General features: G+C 39.1%; 1 protein-coding gene across 4 annotated transcripts in view; it reads right to left on the bottom strand.

The window, feature by feature from the left end:
• The window catches only part of DCP1B (decapping mRNA 1B), a 63951-nt gene that overhangs the window by 17756 nt on the left and 31574 nt on the right, over positions 1-14621 (bottom strand). For all 4 annotated transcript variants that reach the window (XM_073320082.1, XM_073320100.1, XM_073320109.2 and 1 more), the window contains 4 exons: positions 10715-10781; positions 8909-9044; positions 2710-2838; positions 1076-1924 (listed from right to left, as the gene is read on the bottom strand). In XM_073320082.1, the coding sequence (XP_073176183.1) occupies positions 1076-1924; positions 2710-2838; positions 8909-9044; positions 10715-10781 (1181 nt within the window). The remainder of the gene's footprint in view (positions 1-1075; positions 1925-2709; positions 2839-8908; positions 9045-10714; positions 10782-14621) is intronic.

The following is a 14621-nucleotide window of genomic DNA, read 5'->3' as shown; positions in this document are numbered from 1 at the left end:
TCAACTATAATGTGACATTTTGTAACCGCACTTGTGGTGGTTCTTGAAACACCATAGGAATAGTACAGTTCCTCAAGTTTCTTGAATTTTCTAAGGCACCAAAGCCAGACAGTTCCATGAAGCACAATCACCAACATTCAGGTTTAGTTTTTTGAAAGATAAAAAGAGACACTAGAAATATTTTTCAATAAAAACACTGATATAAAAAGTAGAAAATTGTTGAATGACTACAAGTAGCTGTTATGGCACAAGAAAATCAGATTAGCAATGTAGGGAACTGCCTCATCCTTAGTGGCTAAAAAAGAATGGACTGTTACTTAATTAAGGGAATCAGAGAAATCATGCTGATGGAACACAGACCTAGATAGAGTATTATTTGAGGATGTTCAGAAAGAAAAGAAAATCTAAATTACAATGTTAAATACAAGAACCAGTGATTAGTCCTACCAGGTCCCCTACAGAGGCAGTAACCAACTTCTTCATTGTCACATCACATTGGTGGGATTCACTGGTCCTGTTCTAAAGCTTTTTATGTTTTGATCTGTTCTGGCTTTAGCTCCTATATGAACGTGAAGAAACGCTTCCATACATTGTTTAAATTCATGTACAAGGGGCACTTTGGGCAAGGGGAATGCTGACTCATTTTGATTCTGAATCACATGTAGGAGACACTCATCTGACTAGAACTTGAAAACAATGACACAAAGCCAGTAATTAGGTATATATCTTAAGTGCGTAAGAAAAATCTATGCCTGAAGCATCTATGGTTATTAGTGATCTGGAAAGATCAGACCCTTCAGTATTTACATTACTAAAGCTAGGGAAATCAGGACTTCTTAATGTTGGCATAGGAGCATTGCTTCTGTTGAGACTAACTTGGATATGGCTCACAGACCCCAGCAGTACAAGAGCAAAATAAAATGAAAATGAGTCTGATGGCCTGAGATTTGTTGGGGTAGGGGAGAAATAATGGGAATTAGAGAATCGCCTTATAAAACTGAATTCTGTTGCACTGCAGCTCAAAAGATTCCTAGATACCTTCCCCACAAGCATTAGTTCCTTAAATCACGTTTACCTGAAAGAGAGGGCTCTGCTTTTGTGCACCTGATGTCTTGTCTATCCAGGAGTCCAAAGGTTTTAGAGTGTTGGTGTTCTGAGTAACTACAGGAAACTTAGCTGCCAAGGTAGGTCTGCTGGACACATGTAACTGTTGCTCCTGTTGCACTATCTGGAGTTTTTTCAGTAACTCTTGGGGTGAAATCACTCCAGAATTGGTTGATTGGTTGCCAGAGAGGGAAAGTGGCTGTCTAGGAACTTTGGACTGTTCTTTACCAATGGTCTGAGGCCCTAAAGTCTGGGTTGGAAGAGAGCCATTGAAATATACCAGATGTGGCTGGGTCATGTTATTTATCTGTGCCGCTGATGCTGTAGCAGCAGAAGTCCTGCTGAAGATTGAAGCTGTTGAACTTACAGTACCTGTTGCACTTGGGTCCATTTTGGTCACTGATCCTGACTGTCCCTGCAGTTTCTGTAACAAGCTTTGAGTGCCAGCTGTGTCCTGGGCTGGATGAGATGCTACAATACCATGAGAAGTCACAGGCTGGAAGAGTCCAGTGAAAACCTCTCCTATGGAGCGGACATTGCCGTTTTCACACAGTCGATTCTCAGGAAGCTCAGAGAGTGGATGAAGGTCTGTCCCACGCACCATAAGTTTTTGAATAGCTGGGCAAAGCTGCTTTTCTGCTGAGGGTGAATGTCTGCTAGGTTCCTCATAGGACAGGGAACGCACTACCCTCTGCCTGACAGAAAGATTAAGTTGGTGCTTTTTCTGTGACTGTTCTGGGAGATCTTGGTAAATGGTAGGATTTTCTTGTTTTCCAAACAGTGCTGTCAAAGATAAGTGTTGTGGTTCGGAGTCCATGTTCTGCGAGGAAAAAGAGAATAAGTGAACATAGTTTGTCTGCACTAGAAGCTACATTAACTGTCTGAAGTGTTACCTTGCAGTATCTAAGAAACAGCCAAGACAATTGACCCATACTTCCTCCTCTCAAGAGGATTATTTAATGATTCTGTCATGTGGGAGGAAAGGATTTTTAAACAGCCTTGAAACTCCTCGTCTGGGAGAAAAATGCTACCTCCAGAAAAAAGGTACCTACTTCACTTTCAATGCCTAGAGAGAAGGGTCTCCTCTTAGGGTCACTAATAAAATATTAGAAAAGCTCAAAAAGGTCATGAAGGGGAAGAAAGGAACCTTCTGTCCTTGTGGGAAGTAGTGTCACTTTCTGTCTCTCTCCTTACCATGGCAGAATGGATGTAGCTTGCTGGACTTTGCATTGTGATGTATTTTTAAGTTGTATGAAAGGCATCTATCATGTATGGAAAGGCAATTGTACACATTTAAATTAATAAATGAATAATAAAATAAGCCCTGTTCCACTGGCTAGTTGGGGGTCTGCCTGCAACCACAACAACATTCCTGAATTGAGAGATCAATTGTTTTTGCATAAATCAGCATACAACATCTATGTTTTAAATAACCTAATTTTATACAGAAAAGCTATTTTTTGTAAAGAGATATTAATTTTGCATGAAGACCATCCCATTTACCCTAATTCCACTTCACATTATTGTACTATTTGATCAACGCAAGCATCCTCCCGTGCCTGATATGTTATGGCAGCACTAGTCAGAGTGCAAATTAAAGTGTACCTTGCCTTGCTGAGGTATTTGTTGGTGCTGAGTTTCACTGGGCTTCACTGGTATTGGTTTGATCAGGTTGGGGTTGTCATAGATAGCAGAGGAACTGGTCATTTGTTTTGGCTCTGAACAGGTCTTACACTGCAACAGAAATAAAACATATTTTGGAATGAAAGAAACTACCATTTTCTTAAGGGATGTTCTCCCCTAACTTTGTATCATAAAATCCCAAACTGGTTAAATCTTCAAGAAATACCACCATTTGCAAGACTGATAACTGATTGTGATAAATGAGGATACTGAATAGAAGTCAATCTCATTGGCTAGAAACGTTAGCATATGTAAGTTTACAGACTCAAGACCACAATGCTTTGTATGTGAGCCTTTAAAAAAGAAAAAAATCCCAATTCCCTTCCTCATCTTTTCCTTTTCCTGTACTTAAGGCAAAACCAACCTGGCACCTTAGAGACCAGACCACAGCTACAGGTTTTCTGTCAGTAAACAGATAGTTCTGTTATGGCTTGTAAGTAGTTTAGGTACCTGAAGGATTTATATGCATATATATTTATAGGCTATCAATAGGCACCTCTTACATATTTTACATTAGTACTTTCATAACCTCATAATTTCAACTTGCCTGGCATATATAGCTCTATTGAGAGACAATTGCCACCCTCAAAAAAGCATAAGCCTTGCAATTCAACACGTATTTCTTTTTCTCTAATGCTCCTGTGTGGATTACTGCTGGTTTTAAAAAAGGAAGAGGAAAAAGAAGAAAAGGAATTGGAGAGAAGATTAGAGCACACGAGCGTGTCAGTTTGAAAGTTGGTATCCTATGGTTTTTCCACTGAAAATTACATGGAACAAAGTTTAGAGATGGCCTATAAAAATGTTTATTTTGGCCATACAATAAATCACTTTGTTTACTATTTTTACAAGTTTCTGTTTTTTTAAAAAACAGGGTTGTAAGGGAGGACGATATTTTAAATCTTTTTTTCTAGGGTTGAGGGTTATACTTGCTGATCTCCTCTAGATAACGGTCTCATGCCATTGACAGTCAGATAACAGTATAGTTTATACACACTTAAAATCTTAAGGAAAAAAATTAAAGTATTTGATTGGTTAGCACTTGAGAGTCAATATGTTCACTTGTTAAATACTGATATGTTAACTGGTATTCTTATCTCAAAAAGGATAGGGCAGAAGCAGAGGGGGATTCAGAAATGCTTGACAAAAATGATTAGCAGTATGGAAAGACTAAAATATGAACAGAAACTGGGAATATTTAGTTTAGTGAAGGTGCAAAGAAGAGGAAACATGCTGGAGGTATACAAAATAATGAATAGTACAGAAAAAGTAAATCAAATGCTTTTCTTTACCCTCTCATAATTGACTAACAACAAATAGAAATTTGATAAAAGGAAATTATGCACTGTCTAAAGAAAGAAGTATTAGCCCGTGGAACTCTGATACAAGATACTACTGTGACCAACAGATAAGCAGGATTCACAGAAGGATTAAATATTTGTACTAATAACAAGAACAAGTTAATTAGACACAACAAACAAAAATGCAGAGGAGCTATAAATCCTCAAGCTTCAGAACATAAACCAAACTCTAACTGATGAATGTTAGGAAAAAGCTTTCCTTATGTCCAGGTCATTCTTTAATTGTTCACTTTGGGCTTTTGCACCTTCCTCTGAGGCATCTGGTTCTATGCATTGCTGGAAATAGAATACTGGAACAGATGGACCACAAGTCTGATACAGTATGGCAATTCCTATGTAATTACTACAACAATTGGGCTCTTAGGCCTTTGGTGTTCAGAGACCATCGCCTATCATGCTGACCCAAGTCTTACTGTTTCGTTGTACTCCCCCATGTGTCTATATCCATGTACTGGCTCTTGTCTTAGAATGTAAGCTCCTTAGGGTGGGGACCATCTTTTCATTCTGTGTCTATCCAGTGCCTCGCACTGTGGGGTCCTGGACATGGCAAGGGCTCCTAGGTAGTATGGTACTAAAGAAATGACTGGGTGGTCTTGGTAGCAGACGTAAACCTGGCAGGATTCAAAGGACTGATCATAAGCCAGAATAGCTACCAAACAGTTAAAAATAAACTTGAGAGATATACAAGGTAGAGTGGACTGAAAACTATCCAGTGCAACCATTTCTAATATACCTATCAACACGGGAAAACTAATGAGAAAGAGAGGGACAGATTGGTTCAATGACTGCATGAGGAGGCCAATAAAGAAGATCTTGAGGGCCGTTAGAGAAGGCAGCATATTTATGTCCTGGTTCTATGGAATGCTGTGCTTGAGGGAACTGCCATAACTGCCAACTACTTCTCAAAAATAGTTTAGTGGCTGTTTGGCCAGGCATGTAACTCCTAAAATGGTGCTCAGGGGAGGAAATGTCATGAAGGAGAACCAAAGTTCAATTCATACACCTGGGCTCCTGCCGTTTTGCTTCAACCTCTGGCTCAGATGCTGCCTTCAGCACTGGTTTTTGGAGGCACAAACACAGACATGCCAAAAGGGTTGCTAGCAGCAAAGTGGAAAACGTTATTTCAGTTCTTGAATCTTCCTTCATGCTGTGCCCATCTGGCATAAGGTCAGCAACTGCTTCAAGCAACAGAACTGGGAAACTATGACAACCGAAAAGTAAACTTTGCCCTGAAAGGAGAACTGCAAAGCAAAAATGGAACTTGAGTTAACCATAAAATGCTGTACTGAATGCCCTCTGGCTAGGCTGGATGGGCAGCATTCAGCACAGAGAGCTACATAAGCTAACCTGCTACAGTTTTTTCCCCTCGTTGTGAAAACCTGTTAGTATACACTAGTTCACTGAAGATGTCTGGGGTATCTCAAATGTCAGAAGTCTTGTCAATCCAAGTGCAGTGATATTTGATGGCACATAATGGTGAATTTTAGGAGCTCTTCAAGTGAACTAGGAAGTACCAAGAGGATTTTGCAGAGGGCAAGAGAAACTTCTTAAAAAATTAGTTTATATTGATTTCTACGCTCAATGCCCCAAGGCCTGGTTAATGGAACCTTCTGTCCTTGTGGGAAGTAGTGTCAGGAACCTTTAGTGCCAGGGCAGAAATCTGGGCTTAACTAAAGTTTCACTCTTGCTTTGCAGTTGCCCTTTAAAACCAGTTACATATGGATGGCTTAGAAAGACAACATCAGAACAACAATTTGAAGATCCAGTATGGAAGAGGGAAGTGTGTGCCAATAACATTAAAATAGGTATTTGTGTTAAGAAAAGTTTCCTTTGCATTAACCAACACCAAACAGCATATGTCACTGTGTTGTTTATTCACCTAGCTTTGTTAGATCCCTCTGGAGTTCCTTCACCTTTAGATTTGTGCATGCAGCATCCACACGGGGAGTTACAGCGCAGCACTTTGATGCACACTGCTATTCTCACCCCCTTAGTCTGAGCTGCCTGGCAATGTAGACATGGTCTTAAGTCCTACGTCACTTCGACTCTTTGGAGAATTTTACCACTGGACTTAAATGAAAGAAAACAGACCTCTTGAATGCACTGAAACCTGCTTGTTTATCTTTTCTGTTCCTACTCTATGGCTCACGAGGCTTCCATTATCCTTCCGAATCACAGATGATGCAGAAGGCTTAATAAGCAGACTTGACAAGCTGATTTCAGCACAATCATTGGCTTGAGACATAAGCTGGAAAGAAAGCGTAATAGTCATGAAGTGGCCAAAAATCACGGTAGTTGTGAAGTATAGTGGCCTTGAGGCCTGGGTGTCATTTGCTATGAGGCAAGGGGGATAGCTGCCTCCCCCAGACCTTGGTTTGCCTTCCTCCTCTGACTTTTCATAGGTCTATATGCTCCATTATGTCTTTCACTTTTTGCCCCTTCCCTGAACTCTGCAGGATATAATATATCCTATAACAATGTTGTGGATGCTGATGCAACTTTGACCCCTCCTCCTGAAATTTTCTGAAATGATACCTCTGATTTAATGTAAAAATAAATCTGTGTGTCACAATTTGTCCCGCTCCTCTTTTCCTAATTTTATGTTACTAAGGACACTGTCATGAAAACATGATCTCTAGTCTATACCAGGTCAGCTATTCCTGCTGCGTATGCTCCAGCTGAAGGCAAAGTGCTCTGTTGCAGAATATTTCCTTGGCAACCAATTATGATGCCACAAACATAGGATTATGTGGGGCATAAGCAGCAGCAGCAAATTTACAAAATATTCCAAGACTTTGTTTGCACACATATTTCTGAACAAAATATTTTTGTATTTCTCTTCCTCTATATCCTACTACATACATTTATATGTATAAAGGGAGAGGGAGAGAATTACCTCTATCATGTATTCATCACCAAGGTATCTGAGCACAAGCCTCATGTTTTTCTAGATTTTCCAGAAGGTACCATTATAGTTCTTTCAATAGTGGCTATTCAAATTAGTTGTAAACACTTTATTGTATATGAAGCAAAAAAGTTTTGATCCAAGCCTAGGTACCAATTCAGGATTAAATTATACCAACACGTCTTCTTTTTGTTGTCTGTTTAAAGCATTAAACCCACCTCTTACACAGAACAGGTCTCAAGATGCTGGCTTCAAAAGTAGCTGTGCCACAAGAAACAAAGCCTACACTTCATGGGAGCTGAGAAAATTCACTACAGCCCTGCTTAAAATCTTATTAGTAACCACATTTCACAAAAGAAATAAAATCACCTTTCTTTAAATTGCTTGTGTTAAAAATATATATATATTCCCAGACCCAAAACTCTTATATGTTATGAGCTCATTATTCAACGGTGCTGCATATGAAAGATAGGAAACAGCAGCAGGATCCAACGGAGGCTCTGAAATAGTTTACACCATTGATATAAATAATTGAAATGATTAGACTTTTATTCTGAAAGGTAAAACGTTCTGGGCTGCTCAGTAATAAAAAGAAGAAAATTAATTAATCCATTAGTTACTTAGGTGTCTTAGAAACTCCAGAACACAGAGGAAGCATGTGGGATCGAATTATACTAGGTTTCAAACCTTTTCATTTCCATCCATCAATGACTAAACTACATCTCACCAACTACATTTAAAAACAGTTACTTACATGCTAGAGGTCTTCTCAACCAAAACTAACGTGTGCAAAAGACATTAGATAGTTGTCAAAGAGACTGAGAATAACTTCCCAGCAGCTAGAAGCCACCATGTCATCCACACCAAAGAAGTTACAGCTCTTAGGCACCAATGAATATGCAAGGAGAATGTGAGATTCATGTGTCAAAATCAAAGTCACTAAAATGTATCCCATAAGCTCACATGACTTAGATAATACTTAATTCTGCCGTAAGTGCAGAGGACTAGACTAGATGACCTCTCAAGGTCCCCTCCAGTCAGGGGTGAAAGTGAGCTGGTATGGCCAGTACTGTGTACCGGTAAGAACCCGCACCGGCCCATACCCAGCCCACATTAAAGTGCTGCCGCGGCAGCGTTTTAATGTCCCTGCCCCTTTTGCCTCCCCTGTCGGCGGCCCTGCTGGTAGGGTCCATACCAGCAGGGCCACTGACGGAGGGTGGGGGGGAAGGGGCGGCAATGTTAAAGCGCTGCTGCAGCAAAGGACCCAGAAGCGTTTTAACGTTCCTGCTCCTTTTGGCCCCCCGGCCGCCAACAGGGGGGTGGGGGGGCCAAAGGGAGCAGCTGCCCAGTGGCCGGCGATTTAAAAGGGCCCGGGGCTCCGGACGCTGCTACTCCTATGGCAGCAGCGGCATCCGGAGCCCCAGGCCCTTTAAATCAACACGGAAGCCCTGGGCAGCGCAGGCCAGCCAGACTGGAAAGGCTGGGTGGGGGATGCTAACCCCCCAGCCCCGCCCCTTCCACCCGAGGCCCCGCCCCATACCAGTAAGTGGCCTCAGTTACTTTCACCCCTGCCTCCAGTCCTATGATTCTGTGATCACTTAATAATACCCCCACAGAAAACCAAAAATCCCTATATGTATTATTTTCCTTGGAAGATACTGATTCACAAACATGAAATTGTTTTGCATGTTTTGTCAGGGAAAACCACATCAGGCATACTGCTCCAACATCCTGTAATTATTTGGTGTTTGCAAAGTAATTTTGCAAAAAGAACATAAATCCATTAGAAGACAAAATGACAAGAGGTGGAGTCATGTTATCATGGCCCAAAGGAAATTTTACACAGAAGAAACCTCACCTTGGTATATTCATCTTTGGCCTTGGTAAGCATCCGTAAGATATCCACTTCCTTGCTATCACCAGAGCTCTGGATCATTGGAGAGGCTCCTGCTCCAGCCCCCTGCTGCGCTTTGAATTGCTCCTGCTGAGTTAGACTGGAAGTGAGGAGTAAAGTGGGAATCCATAAGGCAGAAATAAATGAAAATATCAAGTTCAATCACAATTATTTTTAATCATTAAACAAAACTCTAGAAGTTTATATATTTTTGCAGTCTACATAAAAGGATGGCTTGACTGGGGACAAGATGAAGTTTCCTCCAAATTCTGTGCATAAAGACTTGAATTTCTGAAACTCAATCACAGGTTCCACAGTCAGAAGGTACAGGGAATTTATTGTGTTATTTAGTTCTGACTGGTGGTGGGACGTGGGGAACAGACACAATTCAGTCATTAACTTGTAGTAAATGACCAATTTCCTGCCCCAGCTGTTTTATAATTGTAGCAGAATGCTGAGAGTTCTAGCACACAGCCCCTTGGCTGAGCTACAGGGTATTTTTTAATCTATATGAAATGCTGTTATTATAAACCACTACAAATGGTTTCCAATAGCATGAATCCTCTGAAAACTAGTCTTTATTGTAGTAAATTACCAGTTTGAGAGTACCTAATTACCATCAACTGCAACTTGAGCTAGTTAACTAACATTAGTTGTTAAAAGCCCAGGTTTCCTAGGGATCATTGCTTATTTCCGTAAATTGTTTTTCTATCAACTATTTCTTGGGTCACAATTTAGCCACTTCAGTGCGGTAGGAAATGCAGTGATGATCTTTTTTTGCTGTCTTATAAACCTCTGTATTTCTTGGTCTAGTATGTCTACTAGTGCTGCAGTGTAGACATACCCTAAGACCTCAAAAACTTTGATTACAACATTTTATCAAAAATTAAGCACCTCCAACCCCTTCCCCATCAAAAAAACAAACAAACAGATGTTGCCAAAAAGCAGGCATATAGCAGAGTAAAGGAGCTAGCCATTAGATATAGAGCAGTAAGCAGAGAAGGGATGGGCTCTGCCAGCACTGGACTCTTAAAGAAAGCAGTGAAAAAGCTAGGTGAGTGGACATCAGTAATACTATCAGAAACGAAATGTTGCACAGAATATATATGGCTTTATGTGAGGTGTTTGATCTCTGATTTGATTGTATAAACACTGAAAATTGTTTTATTAAGCAAATAAATATATTGAAGTCAGAGCTAATTAAGACCTTGCCTTACGTTTCAGAAAAATGACAAAGAACTTAATCTTCCACATTTTGTTAAGAAAGGGAGAAACAGAAGGAGTTCAAGGTTAACATGGAAAGGACATTTAAAAATACAGAAAAAAACTGCAGGCATCCTTTATGAACACCCCCTCCCCCCACTTAACCCCCTTTCTTGCACACCTGTAACGGTAATTCCTTTTAAAACTATAGGTCCCCAAAAAGAGGGGGGAAATTATCCATTCTCACCCTAATGTAGTACTTTTTCATTGAGCCACTCTCCAAAATAGATCTGTTAGGTTTTAGAGAATAAATCAGATGACCCATTACATTCTGATATAGTTTGAGAGATACTGAATTATGTAAAGGTATTGTATTCTGTGTACACATTTATTTTTAAATACATAATATTTAGTGATGTGTGACACAAGCTTATTTTCAACAAGTCCAGTATAAATGGGGTTAATATTCAAAGGAGTAATACCATCCAAGCAATATAATGTGCATGTATATACAGACGTACATACACATAAAGAGCACAAAAATCTTGTTTACTCATCATCACTTACTTTTTCATGAGCTCTGCAATTCTTTGGCATTCTTCCTTATCATAAAACCAAATTCCATAAATGGACACTGTAAATGCACATCAAACACAAACTATGAGCACCTTCTCATACATAGTATTCCACCTGACAGCAACTCTCTTTGGAGTGTATAGTTAAAGGTGACTTGCAAAGGATTATTATTTTTTTTTTAAAGAAACATTTTAAAAGATTTTTTTTTCCTGATTACAGATATGTCAACTCTGGTCTTCCCTGATTTTGCCGGAGGATTTATTGGATATCTCAGAGACTGTACATTGCTAGCTCTCAAGCCTGCACTGAGGGCGTGGGAGTGTGGAATCCTTTTCTCCACAATGTTAGTTATTGGAGTTAAACAGTTCTCAATAAAAAACAAATTCTTCTTCTCTTCTCAAATTACTTGACTTTCATTTGTTTAGCTTTTGTCATGTCATTATTTTACTAGACCTCACTTATCAGTGTATTACAGTTAGACAGAACCTGAATTAGTAATGCAACAAACAAGCGAAAAAAATGTTTAAAAAACAAGAACAACTTTGCAGACTCTTCTTACATACTATACAAAGGAAAAGCATAACCCCAATTTTCCCCCTTTGCAGGTCACCTTTATTGTTGCCCATTACCACTCCTCCCTCTCCCCAAAAAGTAGCAAATTATATACTAGAAGATGCAACCAACCCCAGGACTGGAGAATACAGTCTAGTCCACAAACATAACTTCCTGCAGCCTTTCCTAGCAGCCGATTTAAATGTACTGATAATAAAAAATTCTCAAAACATCCAGGCTTATGCCCTGTCCACAGTAGTAATGAAACCACAATGACTGCAATAAACAGAGTTGTAGCTAGCACGACTTTCTTGTTCAGTGCAAAACAAGAAGTTTTCCAATCAGAAACATGCTACATAACTGAATGTACCTACTGGGGTACAGCTGTAACGATGTTTGGCTGTCAAGAGTCTCAGAAAGGAGCTCCTGTCCAGGCAGATCAGGGAAACTGTGCTAACTGTAACCTTATTACAATATAGTTATTGCTGCCATGGTCAGCACAGTTGGGACAGGGCCTTATTTGAAAGGGATGGAAATGAAAATAGAAGACAGCATTTTAACACATTCAGACTGTTAATTAAACTCATTGTCATGTGTCCTGTAACTCTCTCTGTATTATGGTGACCCAGCGCGATCACTCCTTCTATTCTACACATCTATTTCCACAGCTTAATTGTGGAATGAAAACTTGGCATAGGAGGTTTAAGCTGGAAAGGCCTTTGTTAACATTTGAAAAGAAAATTAGTTTACAGCTGTTTGTAAGGAACAGAAGTGCAATGAGCCCTCCACCCTATTTCCCCTCAAATTTTCAGCCATTTGTTATTTGCAAGTCATTTGTATAACTAAAAAAGGACTGAAGTTAAATTTTCCAAAAGATTACATTTAAATATGATTTAATCACAATGCTCTGGCAGTGTGGGGAGAGGAGGACACAAAATAAATAGGCAATGAACAGCACATTTTAAAACTATATATGGTGCATATCATCATTAATTTTCAGAGTAGAGTCATGATGATTTTATTACTTGTCTAAATAAGACATTTTATACCAGAGGCTGTGATGGTTCCAAAACTCATGTATAAATATGTAACAGAGCTGTTGGTGTGAATTGTGCCAATAATGAACATCCTCTACAGAAAAGAAAATTAAACTTTAAAACCTACATTTAAAAACACTGAGTTTATAACACAAACCACTAAATGTCAGGAATGTTAAACTGCAAATCTTTAAAACTAAACATGGGATCTATTTTTAGGATCCCTAATTACTAACAGAGTATGCATAAACTCAAAAACTAAACATCCTTTTTTATACCAAATATTTGAAAAATTCATTGTTCTGTTAGGTCCTGTTTACACTACGAACAGTACAATAACTGAATCCTCCAATACAATACAGTAGAGGAAAGACGTGATTAAAATACAGTTAAAACTGAACACTGTTTTAAAGAGTTTTAACAAACCATTTTAAATGCTCTGCAAAGTCCCATCTACCCAGTCATGTCCAACTTGTATTTCAATTGTGCCAAGGTGCTCCGTGCTGTAAATGGGTCCCTAGTATGGGACTGGTCATAGTGTAAGACCATAGTTGCCTGCCATATCTTTAGTCAAAAATCTTTATTCCGCCTCCTACCGCTGGCATTATCATAAACTGCTAAATCAGGTGTTTGTGTGACTGAGTTTTAGGGTTTTGATTTGTTTTTTAAGAAATTTATATTTGACACCTGGGAGATTTACATCGCTAAAATCAATTACAAGACAACGGAACACAATAATCACACAAGGCGCATTAAAGCACTGCAGCGGTAGCACTTTAGCGTTGCAAGCGTAGACTAGCCCTTAGATGACTAAGGCATGGATTATTGGGGCAAAGTCTGTGTTAGGAGTGGAACAGCCACACGCTCCTGATAGAGCGATAGATAGACAGAAAAGGCAATACATACTATAGCTAGTACCTAAGAATCCAGGAGCATCAATAAATCTAAAATGATACCAGACTCCAAAAACTGTAATGGCAGGGGCCTGCCATATCCCTGTAATAAAAGGTGAACTCACACACCACCAAATTCTCTAGAAGCACTCTAGTACTTATTACAATAGTTTGTCTCACCTAGATTGTGTCTAAACCAGATTGCTCCTATCCGTTCCCCTAACTCTATCAGGCAGTGTTTGGCAAAAAACAAACAAAAAATTAGATCTGAGTATCATCTGCCAAGTGGTAATCTCACAGGCAAAATGTGTCTCTGCTTTCCCCACACTATACTTACACATTTAGCAAAGGACGAAAAGGATACTCCTCATCCTTTGAGATCTCTTCCAGAGAGAGAAAGAAATCTACTGAAAGGCCTCTTTTATCCATTCCTGGAAGGCTTTACAGCGTGTTAGCAAAACAAACACATAATGGACAATGATATCAGAAGATGCTGATAGAGCTAACAAAACCACATGGACTCTGTAAGAACCAAAGACTAATTAGGGGGAGCTGGTCAGGACCCATACTGCTTACTGAAAGAAATGTGACTCAGTATCAATCTTATAAATTTTATTAAGACTCAAAGAAAAACAAAATTAAGAAAACATATCACCAAAACTAAACTATTATTAATAATATTAAACTAAACTAGAAATAAAGCATTACAACTATCAGATCAAAATAAATATCAAATAATCGAGTTTGATGATTTAATTCCAGTCTAACTAGTTAAATCATAGGATTAATATTAAAAATAGTCAATCCTTATACATTCTAAACAGGATTCTAAGAAAGTGGCTGTCTGGTTCTAAGTCCTAACTAAAGAATTTTACCAACGTGAATCAAATCAATGATTTAAAGCCAGTCAATGGCTTACTATGGAAACTAAATTATTTAATATGTTTAAATCACAACATCAAAGCCAATTATAAAGCTTCCTCCTTAGAATTTTAGTCTTATTTGGTGACTAGCGCCCCCCCCCACACACACACACACCGTCCAGAGATACTATAGTAGAGACTTGAGTGGATCTTGGATATTCTGGAATGTCAGTTTTCCCTCAGGTGGCGTACTGACTCAAAAAGGTAATGTTTTCAGCCTTATCCTTAGTTCCAACAGTTTGAAAATTTCATTTACTCAGCCATGCAGCACCGCCCCCCAAGGTCTTCTGACAAATCAGGTGCAAGGCACACCTTGAAGCCACACAACTTGGGCCAATCGAGGTCAGATTAGATCATCTTTTATTAAGCATCAACTTGGAAAAGCTCTACTTAAATCAGAAATTTTAAAATATTTGCTGGTTAACATACTAGACACTGTAAATCTGCAATTCCTTCTCAAAATGTCAAAAGTCCAGTAACATTAGACCACTTT

The sequence above is a fragment of the Lepidochelys kempii genome, chromosome 1 (genome assembly GCF_965140285.1).
Source record: "Lepidochelys kempii isolate rLepKem1 chromosome 1, rLepKem1.hap1, whole genome shotgun sequence".
Taxonomy (NCBI): domain Eukaryota; kingdom Metazoa; phylum Chordata; order Testudines; family Cheloniidae; genus Lepidochelys; species Lepidochelys kempii.
Note: the sequence above shows the minus strand (reverse complement) of the source record. Positions and strands in the feature narration are given on the sequence as shown.